At 43.1% G+C, this 13,794-nt stretch overlaps 1 protein-coding gene across 2 annotated transcripts; it reads left to right on the forward strand.

The window, feature by feature from the left end:
- Positions 1-4,408, forward strand: Gemin6 (gem nuclear organelle associated protein 6). 2 transcript variants are annotated; one of them, XM_041631225.1, is made up of 3 exons: positions 1-137; positions 735-881; positions 2,894-4,408. In XM_041631225.1, exons 2-3 carry the CDS (start codon positions 754-756, stop codon positions 3,267-3,269), a joined length of 504 nt encoding a protein of 167 aa, XP_041487159.1. In that variant the 5' UTR covers positions 1-137; positions 735-753; the 3' UTR covers positions 3,270-4,408. The 2 variants fall into 2 exon arrangements, with proteins under 2 accessions (XP_041487159.1, XP_041487161.1); XM_041631227.1 differs by having other exon boundaries at positions 3-133.
- The last annotated feature ends 9,386 nt before the right edge of the window (positions 4,409-13,794 follow it).

The raw sequence follows: 13,794 nt of genomic DNA on the forward strand, positions 1-13,794 counted from the left end.
GGCGGGCCGACTCAAGGCGGGTCGGCGGCGTGCAAGCCTGGTGGGGTTGTAGCGATGCGTGTCTGCGGCGTTTTCTCGGGTTGTCTGGAACCAGCAGCGTTGCTAGCCCCGCGGAAATTCTGATCTAGAGAGAGTAGGTGGGAATCCGACAATTCCGCATCAGTTATGCCTATACGGGGTTTAGAGCAGATCCTTTTATCTAAGGAAAACAGCTGAGGATTTGAGTATCATCCAGAGTTCAAAGCCAGATTGAAAGCCGTATCTGGAATTGGGAGAGCAGGGTAAAGGGACATGCTAGAGGAGTTTCAGAATTGCTTCTGCGGCCATCGGTATTACCGTAGCTCAGGCTAAATTATAAATAATTTTTCTTTTTCCGGATATGGTAAAAAACAAAACATCCTCAAGAATTCTCCGGTTACTTATAGTAAAAATGGGCAGTCTGTTGTTCCTTTTGAGACTGGAGATCCGCACTGTGTTAACCAGGCTGGTCTCAGACTTATCTCAGTGTTACTAGTAGGTAGGACTGTAGGTGTAATGTAAACTACTAAACCAGCTCTATGTATTAGTACTTACTTGTATTAAGAAATTTGTTAACCAGGACTACACAGAAAAAAAAAGAAAGACAGAAAAAAAGAGAGAAACTTGAGGCAAATTGCAGACGTCAGAAGGGAGATTAGAGGTTAAGATATTTGCTTGTGTGGAATATGCATAGTGATTAACTCAAATGGTTTTAGATCTAGCCAGCCGGTAACCATGAGTGAATGGATGAAGAAAAGCCCCTTAGAATGGCAAGACTACGTTTATAAAGAAGTCAGAGTGGTAGCCAGTGAGAAGAAGGAGTATAAGGGCTGGCTTGTGACTACAGACCCAGTCTCTGCCAAGTGAGTATGCACCTTATTTCTGGAAGTGAGAACCCCAGGTACTACCTAGATATCCAGTGTTAGAAGACAGGTTATTAAAGGCAGGTTATTTGCACATGAGAAGTGCTGTTTTACTGTGTGTTACTGTAGCAAACTAGACAGCTATAGGAATAGAAAATAGACATTCTCTGGTGGCGCAGGCCTTTAATCCCAGCACTCGGGACGCAGAGGCAGGTGGATCTCTGGGAATTCGAGGCCAGCCTGGTCTACAAGAGCTAGTTCCAGGACAGGCTCCAAAGCTACAGAGAAACCCTGTCTCGAAAAACCAAAAAAAATAAAAGAATAAATAGCTGGGGTTGTAGGCCTTTGCCACTAAGGTCTGTCCTGGGAGTTCAGACTGAGCTTCAAAATTATTGTCAGAGATTTGTTTGTAGTATATTAAGCAGTGCTGCCGTATTCCTAGTGTTGTGTCCCTTCCGTCTGTCTTGCCTGAGTGGGGTGTGGGTGTTTGCTAGGGATTAAACCTAGGGTCTCCTACGTGGAGATGTGTGCTCTACCATCGGTTCTGACCCACTTTCCACTTCCAGGCTCGATGATATGACTTTGGTTTTAATTTTTAGTTTTTAAAATTTGCTTTAATCCCTTTAATTTTATGCTTTGTTGTTTTCTTTGGTCTACTTTGCATATTTAAAGTTTACTTTTTTTTAACAGGTTTATGTGTATGTGGTATATGTATGCTTTTTTTTTTAATATTTATTCATTTATTATGTATACAATATTCTTTCTACGTGTATGCCTGCAGGCCAGAAGAGGGCACCAGATCTCATTACAGATGATTGTGAGCCACCATGTGGTTGCTGGGAATTGAACTCAGGACCTTTGGAAGAGCAGACAATGCTCTTAACCACTGAGCCATCTCTCCAGCCCTATGTATGCTTTTTGTTTTGTTTCTCTCTCTCTCTCTTTTTTTTTTTTTTTTTTTTTAAGGACAGGATTTCTCTGTATAGCTTTGGAGCTTGTCCTGGAACTAGCTCTTGTAGACCAGGCTGGCCTTGAACTCATGGATCTCTGATCCGTGCTCCCCCTACCTCTGCCTCTCGAGTGCTGGAATTAAAAGCTAAAGGTGTGTGCCACCACCGCCAGGAATGTAGACATTTTCAAGTCTGATATGTGTGCAGGTAAGCATGGACATATGTGCATGAGTAGATAGGGCCTGAGATTGATATCCACTGTCTTCCTCAGGTACTCTCCTTCTGTATGGAGAGGCAGAGTTTCTCACTATGCCTAGTCCAACTGGCCACCTTGCTATAACTTTTTTTTTTTTTTTAATCTTCATTTGGCCTGTTCTGGTGGTGCACTCTCGCACTTGGGAGACAGAGGCCAGCGGATCCCTGTGAATTCAAGGCCAGTCTGATCTACAAAACAAGTTCCAGGACAGTCAGAGCAACACACAAAAGTCTCACCTCCCCCCTCAAAACAAAAAAACAAAACAAACAGGGCTGGAGAGATGGCTCAGTGCTTAAGAGCACTGCCTGTTTTTCCAAAGATTCTGAGTTCAGTTCAATTCCCAGCAATCACATGGTGGTTCACAACCGTCTGTAATAAGATCTGGTGTCTTCTTCTGGCCTGCAGGCATACATTCAGACAGAACACTATATACATAGTAAATAAATAAATCTTTAAAAACAAACAAACAAAAAAACCCAAAACCCGCTTTGTTTGGAAGTGGCTAGCAAACCCCAGTACCTTACAAACGCTTAGTATGCCCTCTGCCATTGAACTACAGACACTTCAGCCCCACCCTGACCCGCTCACACTATAGCTACTACATTAGCTGTGTCTTGTGCTGATTCTCTAGGCAAAATGTTTGGATGTTTAGGATGTCAGTGAATGCTTGTGGAATAAGTAAAAGCATTTGAGACAGTTCGCTCTTGTTCAGGTGACCTGTTTGGGTTGGTGATGTCCCATTGCTTCTTTATAGTTCTTGAGGTTTTTCTTTTACAAATCTGCTCTGAACTTATTTTTCTTTAAAGTATTGTCCTCGTGACCTTCCTTGAAGATGGCAGCTTGTCTGTGACTGGAGTTATGGGGCATTCTGTGCAGACTGTGGAAGTTGTGAGTGAAGGGGACCACAAAGTGAGGGAGAAGCTGATGCGCTTGTTCACATCCGTCGATTGTGAAGGATACAGCCCCGAGGATCTGGAAAAGCGAAAGAACAGCCTGAAGAAATGGCTGGAGAAGAACCACATCCCTGTCACCGAGCAGGGAGATGCACCGAGGACACTGTGTGTGGCTGGGGTTCTGACTGTCTACCCACCCTATGCTCCAGAAAATTGCAGCAGCTCCAACGAGATCATTCTGTCCCGCATTCGGGACCTTATTCAAGGACATCTCTTGGCCTCCCAGTGAGAGGCCGAGCCTGTGGGCTGGCTTACTCCAGAGGACTCCACTGTTTGGTTTTGTGTTAATTGTTTCTATTGTAAGTTGATGATATTATAGGAGTTCAGAAGCACAGTGGGGTGTGTGTGTGTTAAGTTTTTGTGTAGGTCAGATTGGATGAGTAGACCTGAGTGCTGATTTCCCTGGGAAGTAAAGGCCCAAAAAGAGCATCCCGTGCACTGAAATAGAAGCAGGGAAGTAGTACTTGTGAGGGGTTTTTCTGTGGCGCTGATAAATGCTCTTTTTGTAAAGCAGGAATGCTTTTGAATAGACAGAACAATGTTAAATAGCCAGGTGGTGGCACATGCCTTTAATCCCAGCACTCAGGAGGCAGAGGCAGGCGGATCTTTGTTTGACACCAGCCTGGTCTATAAGAGCTAGTTCCAGGACAGGCTCCAAAGCTACAGAGAAACCCTGTCTCAAAAAAAAAAAAAAAATGTTAAGTGAATTTATAAATTTAAATTTCAGTATAAGATATTAAGGTAAAAATCACAGTCTCAGGTCCCTTTGACTAACCAGACCTCTGTGTTATTAAAATACTGGTCTTTGAGATTGAAAACAACACAATATTTGAATTAGAGTAATTTGGTTTGGTTATGGCTTGTGCCCCCTACAGCTCTTGTGATAGGAATTTCTAACTTTAAGATGAGACAAGGGGCTACAGATAGCTCAGCAGTTAGGTGCACTCGCCATTCTTCCAGAGGACGTGGGTTCAGTTCCCAGCACCCACATGGCTTCTCACAACTGTCAGTAACTCCAGTTCCGGGGACCTAACATACATGTAGGCAAACACTAATGTATGTAAAAGGAAATAAACCATTAAGAAAACAGAGGTGAGATATAACGGGAAATCTTTAGGCAGGCGGATCTCTGAGTTCAAGGCCAGCCTGGTCTACAAAGTGAGTTCCAAGACAGCCAGGGCTGTCACACAAAGAAAAGCTGTCTCAGAACAAAAGAAGAAAAAAGTTAACATGCTCCAGCTCTGACTTAATAGAGCCGATGCCAGATTACTGTCCTGTACCTCCAGCACTGAGCTGTTTCTCTTCATAAATAGCCCATTGCAGGTATTCGGTTGATTTTAGTGACTCAAAGATGACTGATATGGAGGATATTTTGTTTTGTTTTTATTTATTTATTTTTTCCATGATATTTATTGAGCTCAACATTTTTCCCTGCTTCCCTCCCTGCCTCCCTCCCCCCCCCTTCAATCCACCCCCAAGGTCCCCAGCTCCCAATTTACTCAGGAGATCTTGTCTTTTTATACTTTCTACTTCCCATGGAGATTAGATCAATGTAAGTCTCTCTTAGTGTCCTCATTGTTGTCTAAGTTCTCTGCGATTGTGGTTTATAGGCTGGCTTTCTTTGCTTTATGTTTAAAAACCACCTTTGAGTGAGTACATGTGATAATCATCTTTCTGTATCTAGGTTACCTCACTCAAAATAATGTTTTCTAGTTCCATTCATTTTCCTGCAAAATTCAAACTGTTATTTTTTTTTCTGCTGTGTAGTACTCCATTGTGTAAATGTACCACATTTTCCTTATCCATTCTTTGGTCAAGGGGCATTTAGGTTGTTTTCAGGTTCTGGCTATGACACACAAAGCTGCTATGAACATAGTTGAGCACATGTCCTTGTGGCACGATTGAGCATCCTTTGGATATATACCCAAAAGTGGTATTACTGGGTCTTGAGGAAGATTGTTAACTAATTTTCTGAGAAATCGCCACACTGACATCCAAAGGGGCTGTACCAGCTTGCATTCCCACCAGCAGTGTAGAAGTGTTCCCTTTTCCCCACAACCTCTCCAGCATAAGTTGTCATCAGTAGTTTTGATCTTGGCCATTCTTACAGGTATAAGATGGAATCTCAGAGTTGATTTGCATTTCTCTGATGACTAAGAATGTTGAACATTTCCTTAAGTGTCTTTCAGCCATTTTAGATTCCTCTGTTGAGAGTTCTCTGTTTAGGTCTGTACTCCATTTTTTTTAAATTGGATTATGTGATCTTTTGGTGTCCAATTTCTTGAGTTCTTTGTATATTTTGGAGATCAGATCTTTGTCTGATGTGGGGTTAGTGAAGATCTTTTCCCATTCTGTAGGCTGTTGTTTTGTCTTGTTGACCGTGTCCTTTGCTTTACCGAAGCTTTTCAGTTTCAGGAGGTCCCATTTATTAATTATTTCTCTCAGTGTCTGTGCTGCTGGGGTTCTATTTAGGAAGTGGTTCCCTTGTGCCAATGCGTTCAAGTGTACTTACCACTTTCTCTTCTATAAGGTTCAGTGTGACTGGCTTTATGTTGAGGTCTTTGATCCATTTGGACTTGAGAGGATTTTTTTTTTATGGTTGAAAGTTTTGGCTATTGGTAAAAATTTTTTTTTTTTTTTGAGACAGGGTCTCACTATGTAGCTTTGGCTATCCTGGAGCTCACTATGTAGTTCAGGTTGGCCTCAAACTCACAGAGATCCACCTGCCTCTGCCCCCTAAGTGCTGGGATTTAAAGGTATGGACCACCATGTCCTCTCTTTTTTCTTTCTGAGGAAAAGATTTATGTTCTATTTATGTGTATTTGGGTGCCTGTGTGGGCGTACACCATGTGTGTACATGCATGGAGGCCAGAAGAGGGTGTCAGATCTAGAGCTGGATCAGGTGGTTGTGAGTGGCCTGCTGTGGGTGCTGGGTCCCCTGTAAGTGTAGTATTCTTAGCCCATTGAACTGTTCCTGCAGTCCTGAAACTTTTATAAGGCTGGCCTAGAGCTCAATGAACCTTTTGCCTCGGGTCAGGCATACACCATCACACAGGCAAGATTTGTATCTCTAACACTCTCCTAGTGGCCTTTTATTTTTTTTTAATATTTATTTATTATGTATACAATATTCTGTCTGCGTGTATGCCTGCGGGTCAGAAGAGGGCACAAGACCTGACTACAGATGGTTGTGAGCCACAATGCGGTTGCTGGGATTTGAACTCAGGACCTTTGGAAGAGCAGGCAATGCTCTTAACCGCTGAGCCATCTCTCCAGCCCAGCCTTTTATTTTTTTTAATGTTTTTTTGATTAAGGTTTATTAAATAGCCCTGGCTGATTTTGACTCTCCCTTGTCCTCACTATCTGCTTGCCTCAGCCCCCTGAGTGCTGGGATTATAAGTGTGGGCCACCACACCTTGCTTTTCCTCACAGCCTTTAAGAACTGTCTAAAAGCAAAATTCAGTGACCAAAACTCTTTAATTGAGGAAGGAGAATAGGAAATAACCAACTTGATCATGAAGATGATTCTGAGCAGGTGACGCCTTTGGAAGGTTTCTGTATAGACAGGAAACTAGCCACAGCATCACTCAGGCATGGCCTTGGCTTGGAGACAGATTCTGGGGCTTTAGTACTGGTTAGATAGATTTGCTGTCAAACTAGTCTATTGGGCACATGCTGTTTCTTGGCAACTGAATCCTTTGTTTAAATAATCTGAGTGCTGGAGAGGGTAAATGATCCTCTCTATTTTGGAAACCACCTGCTCCCAGCGCCTCAAGATGCTCCCAGAGAGGTTTGCTCACCTGGTTCTGACCCTTCCTCAAGGCTGTCGGTTGCAGTTTCAGGTTCTGAAGAGGTACTCTCCCAAAGCTGGCTGCGTTTCCTGTTGGTTCTGGGTGACAGCCAGGGCTGTCTTTGAACATGATATCAACAATACTTTTTAAAAAGCAAAAGACCTGGGCTGGAGAGATGGCTCAACGGTTAAGAGCATTGCCTGCAGCCGGGCGGTGGTGGCGCACTCCTGTAATCCCAGCACTTGGGAGGCAGAGACAGGCGGATCTCTGTGAGTTCGAGGCCAGCCTGGTCTACCAAGGGAGTTCCAGGACAGGCTCCAAAGCTACAGAGAAACCCTGTCTCGAAAAACCAAAAAAAAAAAAAAAAAGAGCATTGCCTGCTCTTCCAAAGGTCCTGAGTTCAATTCCCAGCAACCACATGGTGGCTCACAACCATCTGTAATGAGGTCTGGTGCCCTCTTCTGGCTAACTGTATACATAACTAATAAATAAATTTTTAAAAAAAAGCAAAAGACTTACTTTCGCTGGAGAGATGACTCAGTGGTTAAGAGCGTGTACTGCTCTTCTGGAGGACCTGGGTTTGAGTCCCAGCACCCACAGCTGGCACACAGTCAGCTGTAACTCCAGGTCCATCTAACACTGGCTGTGGGGCACCTGCACTCACAGGCACACCCCCACATACACAGAACGTAAAATAGGAAAATTAAATCCTTAAGGCTTTCTGGCACTCATTCAGCTTTAAATTTTTATTTATTTTTTAATTTAAATTATTTTGGTTTTTTTTTTTGAGACTGTTCTGTTTTTTGTTTTTGTTTTGTTTTTTGTAGTTCTGGCTGTTCTGAAACTCACTATGTAGACCAGGCTATCCTTGAATTCAAAGAGATCTGCCTGCCTTTGTCTCCCAAGTACTGGGATTTTTAGGCCTGGTTTGAATTTTTTGAAAAATTCTTTTCAGAAGCAAAGTTTGTAGTCATTTCTTCCCATACAGGGTTTGTCTGATTTCCTAAATATCTCCATTGTTTCTTTCTTTTCTTTTTCTTTTTTTTTTTTTTAGAAGAGTAGACATGGGCATCTTATTTATTTATTTATTATGTATACAATATTCTGGCTGTGTGTATGCCTGCAGGCCAGAAGAGGGCACCTGACCCTATTACAGATGGTTGTGAGCCACCATGTGGTTGATGGGAATTGAACTCAGGACCTCTGGAAGAGCAGGCAATGCTCCTAACCTCTGAGCCATCTCTCCAGCCCTCTCCATTGTTTCTTAAAGACAGTATGGCTAAAATAGATTTTTCCCAAAATTAAATTTTTTTAATTATTGGAGCTGTCAGGTGACGTCCCACCAAGGCTGATGACCTTCGTTCCATAGGGTGGAAGCAGAGACTTGACTCCTGCAAGAACCCCACACCCAATAAATCTAAAAATAAAATTGTTCAAAAATTAGAAGCCTTTACAGCCAACTGTTAACTTCAAGGGTATTGATGGAGGTGTGTGGTACTTGGAAGCAGATTGTGGGATGCAAATTCATGCCTAGAACTTGGGAAAATCAGCATATTGAGGGTCAAGTTAAACATATTGTTTCTACTTCCAATTATAGTTGATTTTCTAGAATATTATAAAATTAGAAGATTTTGTTTGCTTGTTTGATGAAAAACGTCCAGGCCTGGGCAGATGGCTAAGCTAGTAACGTGCCTGTCACACAAGTGTCAGGACCCAGTTTGGGGACTCTGGGATCCGTGTGTGATGTGGAGACACGAACCTACAACCCTAGTCCTGGGTTGCTGCGTCAGGCAGAACCAACACTCGCTGGCTAGGTGAAATGGCAAGTTCCAGGTTTAATGGTAGATCTTGTCTTGAAAATTAAGGTGGGGGTGGGAGAGATGGCTCAGCGGTTAAGAGCACTTGCTGCTTTTCCAGAGAACCCACAGCAGTGGCTTACAGCTGCCTGTAACTCTCAGAACAAGGGTTCTGATGCCCTTCTCTGGCCTCCTCGGCACCTGGGCAACGTGGTACACATTCACATGTTCAGGTACATCCATAACAACGTGGTACATATTCACATGTTCAGGTACATACATAGCAACGTGGTACACATTCAAATATTCAGGTACATTCATAACAACGTGGTACACATTCAAATATTCAGGTACATCCATAACAACGTGGTACACATTCAAATATTCAGGTACATACATAACAACGTGGTACACATTCAAATATTCAGGTACATACATAGCAACGTGGTACACATTCAAATATTCAGGTATATACATAGCAACGTGGTACACATTCAAATATTCAGGTATATACATAACAACGGGGTACACATTCAAATATTCAGGTACATGCATAGCAAATACATTTTTAAAATATGTAAGATGGAAAAGTGACATTCTGAGTCAACCTCTGACCTCAGAACATGCCTCTCTCGTACACATGTGCATGTACCACATCCCACAAACATGTCACCGAGAAGTGATTTCCATGGAGTTTCATCACCCTCATTTATTATTTCTTTGTTTCTTTTTCTTTTCTCTCATGGTTCTTTTTTTTCCTTTTTTTTTTTTCTTGAGATAAGTCTCCTGTGGCCTAGGCTAGTCTCAAACTGTAGTCGTGGATGGCCTTGAAGGCCTGATACCAGATTTTGCCTCGCAGGTGCCGGGATCACAGGAGTGTGTTAGTTAGTATGTGTACCTGACACAAAGCTCATCTTTAAGAATCTGCTAAAAGCCGGGCGGCGGTGGCGCACGCCTTTAATCCCAGCACTTGGGAGGCAGAGGCAGGCGGATCTCTGTGAGTTCGAGACCAGCCTGGTCTACAAGAGCTAGTTCCAGGACAGGCTCCAAAACCACAGAGAAACCCTGTCTCGAAAAACCACAAATAAATAAATAAATAAAAATAAACTGGTTTTTCTGTTGACTATGAGATTGCATGCTTCAGTTAATCTATGCTCACCATAAGAAACGGGGTGCAGAGATTGTGTGGAAATACTGGGGCAGCTGCAGTGGAAGTGTAGAGCTGTGCAGGTGATTTCAGACAGGCGGCACAGAATCATCTCCGGTTACAAGTGCTTTGTCCTGATCGGTAATCAGCTAATTTCCTTATTATACGCCATTGTCCCTTAGTGCTCATCATGTAGTGTGGCCTCTGAATTAGGACATCTGTCTTCCAGATAGCACACCACACCTTGGCAGTCTTATGCAAAAACAACCCCTGAAACCAATAGACTTTTCCAACAGACTTGGGAGAGAAGTTATTGTGCTTAGACATTAAGGTTCCTGTTTTGGTTTTCCATAGTAGACAAAGTCTACTGGATTGGACTTTGTTCAGTTAGAATGAAGATAAGGCAAGGGTGTGTGTATATTTTAAACACCATAACATGGGCCTAAGTATGATAACTTGAGTTTTACAGTGCCAATTATTAATAACAGCAATCACATTCAAATCATATCTTCACTTTTTAAAAAAGATGTATTTGTCTGCATGTGTGTCTATGTGAGGGCGTCAGATCCCCTGGAACCGCAGTTACAGACAGCTCTGAGCTGCCATGTGGCTGCTGGGAACTGAACCCTGGTCCTCTGGAAGAGCAGCCAGTGCTCTTAACTGCGGAGTCGTTTCTCCAGCCCCAGTATCTTCACATTTTTAAAATAAGTGATTTTTTTTAAAAGATCAGAACTAGTAGATCATGTCTTTTAATCCCTTTCCCTCTGTACCTAGCTTTTTCCTATTTGTATGTATCATTTTCTTGGGCTTTGCACTTCTATACCTAGCAATACAATATAAGGGTTTATTTTATTTTATTTTTATTTTTCGAGACAGGGTTTCTCTGTAGCTTTGGTTCCTGTCCTGGAACTAGCTCTTGTAGGCCAGGCTGGTCTCGAACTCCCAGAGATCTGCCTGCCTCTGCCTCCCGAGTGCTGGGATTAAAGGCGTGCGCCACCACCGCCCGGCACAATATAAGGTTTTACTCATATAGCATGTTTATATTTATTTATTTATGTGCAAGAGAATGTGTGTGTGTCGTGTGCATGTGCATGTGCATGAATCACATCACATATGAAGAGGTCAGAGGACAACATACACAAGTTGATCCTTCCTCTATCGTATGGATGTGGGGGATCCAGCTCAGGTCAGGTTTGGCAGCAAGTTCCTGTACTCACTGAGCCATCTTTGTCTACCCAGTGGTACACGTTTATTAGAGCTGCTTTGGCAAAGGTTTCACGTTTAGTATTCTAAAACATGTTTACCTTTCTAGAGATGTCTATTGGCACAATTCGTATTTGAATAATAAGCTATTATACTTTATAAAGGATTTATTATCTCATTTTGTTTAAATAGTGTTTTCTTTCCCTTTGGCAATACTGACATTTTTGGACTGTATAACTTTTTTGTCTGTAACTTTTGGGAGTTGGTTCCCTCTTTTTATGATGTGGGTTCTCAGACTTGACTCACCTCATCAGTCTCCAAAGTATAGTCTGGGTTTGTTAAAACTCGATCTCACCTGGTGGTAATTTTGTCCCTAGGGAGCACTTAGTAAGGTCCAAAGTCATTGTTGGTTGTTGCAGCTGAAAGGAAGAGCTGTTTGCATCTAGTAGAGTAAAGGACACTGCTCAGCATCCTACAAGGCACAGAATAGCGCCATTAAAACGTCGAGCGTGATTCCTCCCTGCTCCAACACACACACACACACACACACACACACACACACTAAAAAAAAAATAAAACAAATTAAAAAAAAAGAAAGAAAGAAATTCCTAGGTCCCCCCCCCCAAAGTGTATTCGGGTGTGTCCCACCTCGTCTGGTGTTTAATGTACCTGAAGCCCAAGGACAGAATGAGGAAAATTTATTCAAAGTGAGTGAGTTTTTTGAGCTTCTTCAATGCAGAAGGAAGTCATGCATTGATAATCGCTCTGATATAAATTCATTCCACATATAAAAAAAAGATCCACTTCCATCATCAGTAAAACCCAGGATGGAGGTAGCAGGGTAGCAGTAAGTGTATTTCTGTATTTTTTCTTTTAGACTACTCACTCTTGGGGTGGAGCTAAGGAGGACCTTGAACTCCTGGCCTTCCTGCTTCTGTCTGCCTAAGGCTAGGCTTACAGGACTGTACTAGTGTGCCTGAAGTAAAGAACAAAACAGAAACAAACAAAAACAAAAACCCTCATGGTTTGCTGTGTTCTTAATGAAATCTTTATTTAAATTCTATAGTATTGGGGCTGGAGAGATGGCTCAGTGGTTAAGAGCATTGCCTGCTTTTCCAAAGGTCCTGAGTTCAATTCCCAGCAACCACATGGTGGCTCACAACCATCTGTAATGAGGTCTGGTGCCCTCTTCTGGCCCGCAGACATACACACAGACAGAATATTTGTATACATAATAAATAAATAAATGTTTAAAAAAATAAATTCTATAGTATTATACTATGTTATTTTTGTAGTATATGAGACATCACTTTAAGCCATGTTTCTTATACCTCATTATAGTTTTATAAGATTGGACAGGTGGGCCGGGCCGTGGTGGCGCACGCCTTTAATCCCAGCACTCGGGAGGCAGAGGCAGGCGGATCTCTGTGAGTTCGAGACCAGCCTGGTCTAGAAGAGCTAGTTCCAGGACAGGCTCCAAAACCACAGAGAAACCCTGTCTCGAAAAACCAAAAAAAAAAAAAAAAAAAAAAAAAAAGATTGGACAGGTGGGCTGGGCTCCACTCTCCAGCCCTCCTCTGTTTTCAAGCAGTTCCGCTCCCTGGTGACAGAGCACTCAAATATCAGTGTGGTGGTGTGGGTAAAAATGGCCCCATAATCTCATATTTTAGATGCTTGGTTATCAGGGTGTACTTGGGAGGGATTGGGAGACGCCTTGTAGGAAGAAGTGTGTCACTAGGGGTGCATTTTGAGGTTTCCAAAGCCCAAGCCAGGCCCAGGGTTTCTCTCTTCCTGCTCCCTGCTGGTCTAGACGTAGAGCTCCAGCACAGTCTGCCTGCACGCCTCCAGGCTTCCTGCAGTGACAATAAAGGACTAAGCCTCTGAAACCCTGCAACCCCCCTCCCCAATTAAATGCTCTCTTTTATAAAAGTTGTCAAGGTCATGGTGGTATCTCTTCACAGCAGATCTGACCAAGAGGAGTCATTCCCTTCCTTCCTTCCTTCCTTCCTTCCTTCCTTCCTTCCTTCTTCCTTTCTTTCTTTTTATTTATTTATTGGTTTTTTGAGACAGGTTTTTTTCTGTAGTTTTGGAGCCTGTCCTGGAACTAGCTCTTGTAGACCAGGCTGGCCTCGAACTCACAGAGATCCGCCTGCCTCTGCCTCCCGAGTGCTGGGATTAAAGGCGTGCGCCACCGCCGCCCAGCCTGAGTCATTCTTATCAAACCACTTCAAGAACAATGTCAGATATCTTACTGGGGGGGATGGAAATTTAGAAACGTCAAAAGTTCCACCACGCAAGTGACACATCTCTGCAGTTTTACATTTTTGTTACTGTTGTTGTTTGAGACAGGGTTTCTCTGTGTAGCCCTGCTGTTCTGGAACTTGCTTTTTAGACCAGGTTGGCCTTGAACTCACAGAAATCTGCCTGCTTCTGCCTCCTGAGTCAGGGGATTAAAGGTGTGAGCCACCACTGCCCAGCTGCAGTTTGGCATTTGTGATACCAAAAGAGAGCTTGGAGAGATGGCTCAGTACTAAAGTGCTTGCCACCCAACATGGGGACTTGAGTGTGAATCCCCAGCACTGTAAAAAAGCCAAGCTTGTGGATCTGTCACCTCAATGCTGGCTGGAGCAGAGTTAGGTAGGCAGATCACCAGAGACTGATGGCCAGCCAATCTAGACACATTAGTGCGTTTCAGGTTCATGAGAGACCCTGTGCAATGGAAAAAATAAAATGCTGCAGGTTCCCCGAGGGGCTGCAGTAGGCAGCGGGCCATGAGACCATGCCGCACGCAGGTCTCTGAAGTGGCACACTGCAGGT

This window comes from Microtus oregoni, unplaced genomic scaffold (genome assembly GCF_018167655.1).
Source record: "Microtus oregoni isolate MIOR12 unplaced genomic scaffold, Mior012 000036F_ref0000092, whole genome shotgun sequence".
NCBI classification, from domain to species: Eukaryota; Metazoa; Chordata; class Mammalia; order Rodentia; family Cricetidae; genus Microtus; species Microtus oregoni.

Coding starts and splice junctions, on each gene's coding strand:
- Gemin6 (XM_041631225.1), top strand. CDS start 754: ATGAGTGAATGGATGAAGAAAAGCCCCTTAGAATGGCAAGACTACGTT. Junction 882..2,893: donor ACAGACCCAGTCTCTGCCAA/GTGAGTATGCAC, acceptor TTTTCTTTAAAG/TATTGTCCTCGTGACCTTCC.